Source organism: Haliaeetus leucocephalus, unplaced genomic scaffold (assembly GCF_000737465.1).
Source record: "Haliaeetus leucocephalus isolate CR32 unplaced genomic scaffold, Haliaeetus_leucocephalus-4.0 Scaffold953, whole genome shotgun sequence".
NCBI lineage: Eukaryota > Metazoa > Chordata > Aves > Accipitriformes > Accipitridae > Haliaeetus > Haliaeetus leucocephalus.
The window spans coordinates 3,635,974-3,645,135 of record NW_010973389.1 but is presented as its reverse complement, the minus strand read 5'-3'; the positions used below and the strand labels follow the sequence as shown (position 1 = coordinate 3,645,135).

Below are 9,162 nucleotides of genomic sequence, written 5' to 3'. Positions count from 1 at the left end.
TGCAATGCTTCATCCACTACTGCTCCCCACAGAGGAAAAGGGAAGATGTGGGTCCTGAGGACCAGAAGCAGCTGAAGGCGAGGAACATCTGCTTAGTAGCTGGAAACTGGAAATTTGAGGGTTTTAGGTCCAGGTGCCCAAACTCTTGGCTTGAATCCGCTTGAATTCACAGCATTGAAGATGGATGAAGCCACACATCGGCGAAAGTTATTCCCAAGGCATCTAAATGTTCATGAGACAGCTTGGCAGAGAGGAGGGGGGGGTGTTTTGGCTGGAGCACGGGCCATTGCGACGTTACAGAGCACACTGGAGGACCGTCCCAAAAACCATGGCCATCAGACCCAGCGCTGCAGAGCTGCTTGCCACCCCATTGCTGCTCTTGGTGTCATCGGTGCAGAGGTCGGTGTAGCAGCATGACTTGGGTCTGGTTGCCCCTATCCCGTTATAGGCGAGGCATTCCTCCTCACAGCTTCTGGTGACGGTGATGTTGCCGAAAAAGGGGTAACCTGAAACAGGCAGATTGGAGAGGAGGAGGAGGATAAGAGAGAGAAAGAAATCGCAAAGGAAGGTGCAGACAGCTGGCATTGAGAAACACTGACTTTGTTTAATGGAGGGGAATTAAAAGTAAAGTGTTTATAGGTAAATAGAGGCAAGCAAGGTGTTGAGCATCTCTAATCCATGGGTGCCTGTAATCCAGACTGCTCTTTGTAGGAACAGGTCTGCCAGTTCTCCCTGCCGAGTCCCTCTCTCCCTCCTCCTCCTTCCAAATTTATTGTAGCATGGACAAGGAACACAAGTCCCTGTCTATTTTGTTCAGGTGAGTTGCTCCTGCAACGGCTCTGCACAGAAGTTGGCAGGGCCAAGAAGCGCTGGTGTAACGCTGGCATGGTCATTGGTGAGACAGTTGGTGTTAGGTGAAAGCATCTACAAACAAGGAGAGAGCCCCTGGGTTTCTGCGGTATGTTTGCAGACATCTACAGGTTCAGGGTCCATAAGGGCATAGGGGTAGGAAAGGTAAAACAGAGTAAGCAGAGTGAGTCCTGATGATCTTTACGGTCCCTTCCAACCCAAACCATTCTGTAATTCCATGATCTCTCCTTGCGAGCACTCCAATCAAGAAACGAAACTTACCCGAGTCTACAGAGTGCAGCGTTGTGGTGCACACGGTGGCTTTCGGGGGGCACAGGGTGGCTGTTCTGCACCGATCAATGTCCGTTGGTTCCTTGCACGTGTAACATCGTAGGGACTGGGCTGCAGAGGGGAACAGAATGGGTCTGAGGTGGTCGCAGCAGTGAAGACAGACAGCAAGTCTGCAGGTTCTCTGATCTGGGGTGGGGACTACGTGATGGTCAGTGCTTCATCCCCCCGCCCAGACCAAGATGCAGTGATCCCAGAAACTAAGCACATCTGGAGGCAAAGGCAAAGCTTAGATATGGCAGGGGGGAAAGACCAAAGCCCAGCACCAAAGGACAAGGCTGGTGTTGCGGGAGTTGAGCGTGATCACTACCTTGGGGGCTCAGCAGCCCAAAAAGAGCAGGGATCTAGAAGGATCTATTGCTTGAGCAGCTGTGATAGGATCTTTGCATCCTCTCTAAGAAATGCTGTAACACAGAGCAAAATAGCTCCTTCCGTTGAGAGCAGCATTCACCAGCACTGAAAGACTGGCAGTTCCCCCATCCCTCCACCCACAGTGACAGCTTCTTTGGGCTTGTTTAGAGGGATTTCTGCAGAACTTTGTAACTGAGAGCAGAATTTAAATTTCAGAGCCATATCAGAGATCCTAAGGGCTCGATGTGGCCTAAAAAATACTTTCATCAGGGGCTACTGCTGCTTTTTAAAGGAGATGATGCTATAGAGCTCTTGCTGGCTGCCTGCCAAAAGAGGGACATCTTTATATATGCAAGCACTGATCACAGCAGTTGCTCAAAATTCTCGGTATGAGACCCGTCCGTCCGCAGTTGGCAGATACCCAGTGTGCATATTTTTTGGAGTCGTGCTGCTGTGGCTTGATGACAGAAACCAGCCTGGTTTGATATTTTCTATCCTACCTGCCTTCTAGCAACACGGCAGCTGAAGAACCACCCAAATGTGTCCACTGCCATCTATTGGCAAAATTGCAGAGAGACGATGTTTTCTTGTTCTAGTTCTGCAGCATCTGTTGTTAAGAGAGAAACCTCTGGGACTTTGTGATAAGGATAAACATTTTTGAAGGCAGCTGTTTGAACACCTGACTCTAGAAAGAATTTTCAGAGCATCTACTACTTTCAGCACCTCCTTTGGAAAATTCAGCTGTGCAATAGAACCTACACGATGCAAAAACCTTCTTTGTCCTCTTTGCAGAGGTAGGAAGGACTTTTAAATGTGAGCAGTGCTGGTGTTCTCATGGCCATATCCTTTGTAAATAGGTGCGCTGGAGCTGTCCCTGTTTACCCGAGCTGAGGACCTTGGTAGAACCTTTCCAAATGACCCATGAGAGGTTGTTTTATATTTTAACATGTAGTGCCCACTGAGAGAGAACGCACAACATTGTCAACCTGACAAGCATAGGGATGTTTGTGAGTGTGTAGGACTGGCTAATGGATGGCTGGATGGAGCAGTGCTAGCTTAAAGCATCTGAGAAACTGATCTGCAACCTTTGGGTTGAGCAGGTTTCCAAACCTTACCATTTTCATGGGTGAGCAGGGCAGTGCCATGGGCTCTGAGGGAGTTACTTCCAGTTAAAAGCACGTTTAAGGAAGAAAATTCTCAGCCTCCTTATCTTTCACTGACTTTGGGTGGGCCACTCAGAGGACATTGATTTTGTAAGAAGGTTGCAGTGGAAGAAGAAAGCCCAAAACCATAAGGACCAGAACAGAAGAGAAGAACTGAACATAGAGGAGAGTGCTGTGTCCTGATCTGAAGCCAATAATTCACCATTCATCACTGTCCAACAGTACTTTCTACCCCTTGATATCAAATGCCTGGAAGACAAATGGTCACAGACATATTCCTCAGCTGCAAGAGCTGTGCTTAGACCAGTTGCCTCCCACTGGATCATCCCAGAAATTCCATTTCTGCCTCCTTCTCAGTTATAAAGCAAACAGTGGTGATGTGTCTCTGTTTCCATAAAGCACTCTGAGACCTTTGGGTAGAAATCTGCTCTGTCAGTTCCTCAGCAAACCCATTAAATCCAGGACAGGCCTAGACCCAGAAGGAGGAAAAGAAACTCCTGTGAAACTTCTTGAAAGAAAGAAAGAAAGAAAAAAAGAAAACCAACAGGTACTGAAATGTAAAAAATTGCAGTAGCTGTATAGAAGTAACCACCCCTGTCCTAGTTCAGTCCTGTGGTGGGTTTGACCCAGACCATGTCCTTCAGCCAGCAGTTGGGTTTGCTTTAGAGACAGGTAGAAAGAGTAATGAGGGTAGGGGGATTAAAAAAAGCAAAGCAGCCTGAAGAAGAGACCCAAAACACTTCCTTGCATAAAGAATTGCAGGACGTATGCCTTTCAACCTTCTTGCATTTGCAACCCTTTGAATGATCTCCATGTAGCCATGCCTCCAGATAAAGGTGTTCAACTTCTGCCCAGGCTGCCTTTCCTCTGAGATCTTTCAGAGTCCCATGAAAGCAGTGTGAGGATCTCTGGGGCCCATGGGCTGTAGGTTAAAACCCACTGGGTTGGTGTCACCCCAAGGATGACTCTGTTCCAGGCCAAGGATGTATTTGCAGTGGGTCACAAATAGATGGAGTAAGAACACAGCAATGACCAGACCCTGCTACCAGCTTGCCCAAGACCCATCCCTGTCAGACACCAAACCTAAACAAACCCAGAAGAATTGCCTATCTCCACCTATACCCTAATCTCTAGAAATTAGTGAAAACCCTAGAGCTGGCGGTTAAACGAACCTTTCCAAAATCCTTGGAGTTATTTCTCATATCCTTGCCCATATCTGTACTGAAGCCTCACCCTCTGGTTTTCAGAGCTTCCAGCAGCCAGCTGGGAGGTTTTAAGGATGGCAGGAGCTCAGGATGAACATACCCCATCCCATCCTTGAGGGGAAAAGTTGGCAGCTTAAGAGCTTGTACTGCCCTATGCCATGTGACTGTCATTCACTCCTTAGTCTTATAAAGCGACGTGTTGGTCCCCTCCATCCCAGGGTACAGTATGAGCAGGGTTGGGTGTCAGTCAACCACCTATGCATCCAAATGATGTGAATGGCTCTCTGTCAAGTGTCACATCTCTCCCTGCCAGGCATGCATATCCTCTTTCCCCATTCACCCTCTCCACTGACCTTCTTAAATACATAAGGGTGTTATTTCCCCTACCTGGAGATGACCAGATCTTTTTCTATTGATGCCTTTCCCCTCCCCTCCCAGGCATTTCCCAGGGGGTCCCCGGGGTGTCAGGAATGCAGCGGTCTTACCCAACTCCATGAATGCCAGGCCAAGCAGGAGCCCAACCAGAAGTGTCTTCATGCTGAGAGCAGATGCGTGCAGCCAGGGCAGTAAAGGAGAGCTGCTCCCAGGGACCTTTATATGTTTTCCCACCCTCCACCTCTTGTTGATCCTGTGGGCGGATTCCCTCGGCGTGATCAGGGGAGAACTCAGCTCCAGACTGGATTGGGATTTGTAGAGAAACAAGTTCCCCAAGGAGGTGACGTCACCGCAACAAGCAGACTCCTCTCATACGTCATCTCTTCTTCAGGTTTATGTCCTGGGGCTGGTGCCATGGAAAAGGAAAAACACATCTTGCACTGCAAGGGGTGGCCCCACGCCAGTGCTTGGATGGGGAATGTGACAAGATATGTTTGTTCCTTCACGTCTGGCTCCGCGAGCCAAGAACTGGGTTGTGTCATGTGTGTTGCATTGGGCAACAACAGTCAAGATGCAAGCGGCAGCGGGCTGGGCTTCCACACATGCTGGCTCAGCCTCACCAAAACCTGTGCCATGTTCTCATGCCTACTGCTCCCTGGGCTGGCAAGCGGGAAGCTGGCGTGGCTGGGTTTACCCAAAACATGTCTATTTTCCCAAATCCAGTGCAAAAGCAAGCCTGGTTTCTGGCTCCCAGGGGCTTAGTTATTAACCGAGCCCTGGTGCTGAGCTGCTGGGCATGGGAGTCACTGAAAGGCCAGTGGAGGTGAGCATGGGAGATGGTGTTTCCAAGTCTGGAATTTGGATATGTCATTTTATTTCAAGTCCTGGGTCATGCTGGCAGAGCAGGGTACTGTGCCTTCTTTTGTAAAACTGTCAGCTATTCACCTAATTTTATTCTGAAGCTGGGAAATAAACCCAATGTGGAGGAATGATTCAATTTTCCCACTGCAGTACCTTCCTGATAGAAAATTTCACTTTATGCATTTCAAGGCAACCCTTTCAAACATAATAATTTTTTTTTAATTTATACAGTATTTGTGGAAACAGCTTAAAAAGCGTGCAGTTAGGGAGAAATGCTTTGCTCCTCCCTTTTGACTGAGCCAATGGCATTTTATATTTCAGAGGAAAAATTGATAGACTTTCTGTTGTTGTTGTTGTTGTGATCCAGAGTGGAAAACCCCAGCATTATGCTATTTCCCTTAAAACAGCTGAATAAGCCAATGAAGGAAAGTTTGTGAGTCACTGTGAAGCACTCAGAGACTTCAGGGATGGAGACAAAGTGAGTGCGCAAGCTGATTTAATGACTGGGGGTCATTAATGTCAAAGGTTAGTTGTGGCAATGCACATGGACATTGCTACCATTCCCAGCAGCCTATCCTTTTTCTCCCAGTTTGAGAATGAGGATTTTTGGGAAGCGCTGCTCCCTAAACGGTTCTCAGTAACTCGAGAAGCATTGCTAATGAAAATTTCCACAGTCATGGATGACACAAAGCTGATCGAGCTGGGGTGGTGGAATCAGTACTGTGCCGTGGGAAAGGGAGGGAAAGATGTGCACCCTAATGCTCTCTTAGCTGTGAGAGTGAAAACTATAATTTATCTTTATATTATCTTGCTGTGCTGTCAGAGCAGCAGATATACCTCTCTGGGTATATAGGAAAAACTCAGCTCTGTGAAAGCCACCAGACCTGATTACATCCAGATCCTTTCTTGTAACTGGGCAGTTCAAGGCACTTTTGAGCAATATCTTAATTAACACCCATGATACTGGAAAAGATCCAGTGCTTTAAGCATTCAAGGTGGTTATACCTCAATAGCTAAGCATGGCAGGGTTGGCACTCCAGCGTTCACAACACTAAAACGTTGCTTGACAGATTCTGTATACCTTGCTGAAATGGAGATGTCACACAGGCATGTTTTAATGGTCTGCCTGCACTTGAAAGGCATTGCATACTGAGAAATCCTTGGAATATATCAGTGTGGTTGAAGGACTAGTGATATAAATAGGAAACTAAATGAGTCTGTCCAGCTTGGTGGAGGCTGTCCATCACCGGTCATGGGATGTATCAGCGCGGTAGGATTGTTTGCCTCTGGCCAGTGCACAGCCACTTAACTCTGTCTAATGGCTTGAAAAGGTTTGAGATCTGGCCGTTAAGGCAAGGCATCAGGAAACCACAGGAGCTGGGGTTGTTAAAGCTCCTGCAGACTGGCTGAGGGTGCGAAAGTGCCAGACTTCAGGGAGAGAGAAGTTGGGAGCGTGCCAGTAAGTTTGTGGAGGAAAGGGAAAGCCTACAGGTATTAGCTGATCTAACGATAACTAGGAGCCTCAGGATGGAGCCCTGAAAACAAAGACAAACACAGGTGATGTCAAGTTGTGTGTTGGGGTCTAAGGGAGGCTGTTAGCAGGGTGATTATGGAAGTGCTAGCACCCTGGCATGAAGCCCTGGAGGCTTCTCACCTGGAATTTCATTGCCCCTATCAAGAAAAAATGGGGTCCTGATGGAAAAAAAAAAAAAGGCAGATGGAAACTAATGGGAAGACTGGGAGAACAGGATTCACCTGAAAGGATGACACTGGAAAACACCGTCCCCTTTTAGCTTAGCAGAGCAGAGATTGTGTGGAGATACGATTTTTTCCCCAGAAATACATTGCAGACATTGAAAACAGAGCTACAGAAAGAAAAGCTCTGTAAGCTAAAACATCACACTGCACTAGAGCTAAGACTAGCGTGATTTAAATGGGACTGGCAATCAGAGGTAGGGTCTTAAACACTAGGAAAAGTTGTGTTCTTTCTAAAAACAAAGGCAGGGTAGAAATCCCACCTGCTTTGAGATGGAGCTTGATAAATATGTGAAAGAAGTGGTTTGATATAGCAGTTAGGACAGCCTTAGACAGCTTGTAGGACTCAGGAGGACCTAAATTCCCATCTGTCTTTGTTGGTGGTGGAATAAACCCTGAGCAAGGTTTTGAGCACTGACTGACAGGAGCCATAAGGGACTTCAGTTGAAATGTCACTTCAGGTCTGAAGATCTGAGAATATAAATGAGGCATGGTGTGTAGGGAGGAAGACTTGTGTGCCAAAAGCCTCTCTGAATTTTCAGAGGTATCAATCCAAAACCACTACCAGCCTGTCCCTGTGAGACTGTCCTTATTTATAAGGTAATCTGGGTAGATATAATCCTTCTCTGCTTATCACATATGCAAGGAAAGGCAGATGATGTAAATTCAGTGTTCAGAGGCAAGGCGGCGATGTGCTTTATAACTATCTGATCTAACTTCTGTTATAGTTAATTCCTGTTTAAATTAAAAAGAAACTGAATTTTGTAGAGATGTCCTGTGACAGAAGTGTACGCCAAGCTTTGATAAGCTGTTCCAGTGGTTGGTTATCAGCCATGTGTAAAATTACCCTTCTGTAAAATATTTCTGCTCTGATTTATGCAGCTTCCACAGCCAGTGGCTCTCATTACACCCCTCTACTAAACTTAATTGCTCACTGTTGTGATTTTACTTTCCCCATGAAGATGCTTTTTGTCTAGGATATCGCTTTGATCGACTTTGGTGGGCTCTTTGACTCCTTCTCAGAAGGTCTGTCCTCCAGGGCTTTAACCCTTCCAGTGGTCCTTCTCTGAACCACCTCTGATTTACCACCTTCTCCCCTGCATCGCCCAACCCAGAACTAGATGTTGTCTTACAGCAACAGCCACTCCAGTCCCAGGTGCAAGCAGAACGGATCCTTCTGTCATGAGATGATCATCAACTAACCATATTTGTCACTGCGGCTGTGGCACTGTAGCCATGACATCCGTCTACCTGATGTCAACATCTTTCTCGGGAGCTGCTTTGCAGGATGGAGTCTGCTATGAGGTTTGCAGATACCATGGTGATAGCTGGAGTATAGGAAAATAGAGCGACTACCGATCAGTGTGTTGAGCCAACTTGAGTTCAGCTCCTGTGATTCAGGGAGGGTAGATTTTTGCTCGGGACCATTTGGATGACTGTGCCTGTGGGCTCTACCATCTTCATCTCTGACTCACTAGCGGGAAATCATGTACCCATGGCTGCAGTGATGCTTGATGAGGTGTTCAGCTAATCGAAGCTTCCACCTCTCTCGGGTGTGCGCTAATGACAAGACTGTAGGCTTGTTCGGGTGGAGTTGCTCTCCACCCTCCTGATGAAACTGCCACTGGGCAGAAAGGAATGCAGGTTTCATGTGGAGAAGGGTGAAAGTGTAAGCATGGCTCGGTGAGCACCCTTCCCCTAGGAGTTCTTTAGGTCTTTCTTCCAGGGGCTGTTTGATACAAAACTCACATGTCTCCACATAGAGGGTATCAGAGAGAAATCCAGAGTCCCAGCGCTGACTCAGTTAACCTGTAAAGAGCTCTTACCCCTTTCTTCTCATGCCTGTGCTTCACTTTGGTGGTTTGCACACCCTGTCTGAGATGGGAAATTGAACCTCTCCAAGCAGAGAAAGAAATTGTATTCACATCTCTCAAATTCTGGCTTAAACACACTAAACTCTAGGCTAAAAAGCAGGTGTACTTCTGCAGATGGGAGGAAAACTCCCTCACCTGCTGTATTTTTAGAAAAATAAGTGAGTTCTGCTCAGTGCTCTGAGAGAAAAAAGGGGAGTCCAAGGACATGAACTCTACATCTGCAGGTTCCTCTTCTTTCAGCTGCACGCAGGGTTGAAGACAATCCCTTCAGGCATCATCTTGCCTGCTGTGTTTGGTCAGCCCTGGGAACGTAGGTTCCCCCAGGCATTTGCCGAAGACATTCAAAATGTCCAACAAGTGGTTCTGGACTGCACCCCAGAG

The 9,162-nt window shown here is 47.2% G+C and overlaps 1 protein-coding gene across 1 annotated transcript; it reads right to left on the bottom strand.

The window, feature by feature from the left end:
- Nucleotides 1-294: 294 nt before the first annotated feature.
- On the bottom strand, nucleotides 295-4,453 carry LOC104842110 (secreted Ly-6/uPAR-related protein 1-like). Its single transcript, XM_010584216.1, has 3 exons — nucleotides 4,402-4,453; nucleotides 1,132-1,251; nucleotides 295-506 (listed from the first exon to the last, which is right to left on the bottom strand). Exons 1-3 carry the CDS (start codon nucleotides 4,451-4,453, stop codon nucleotides 295-297), a joined length of 384 nt encoding a protein of 127 aa, XP_010582518.1.
- Nucleotides 4,454-9,162: the final 4,709 nt, after the last annotated feature.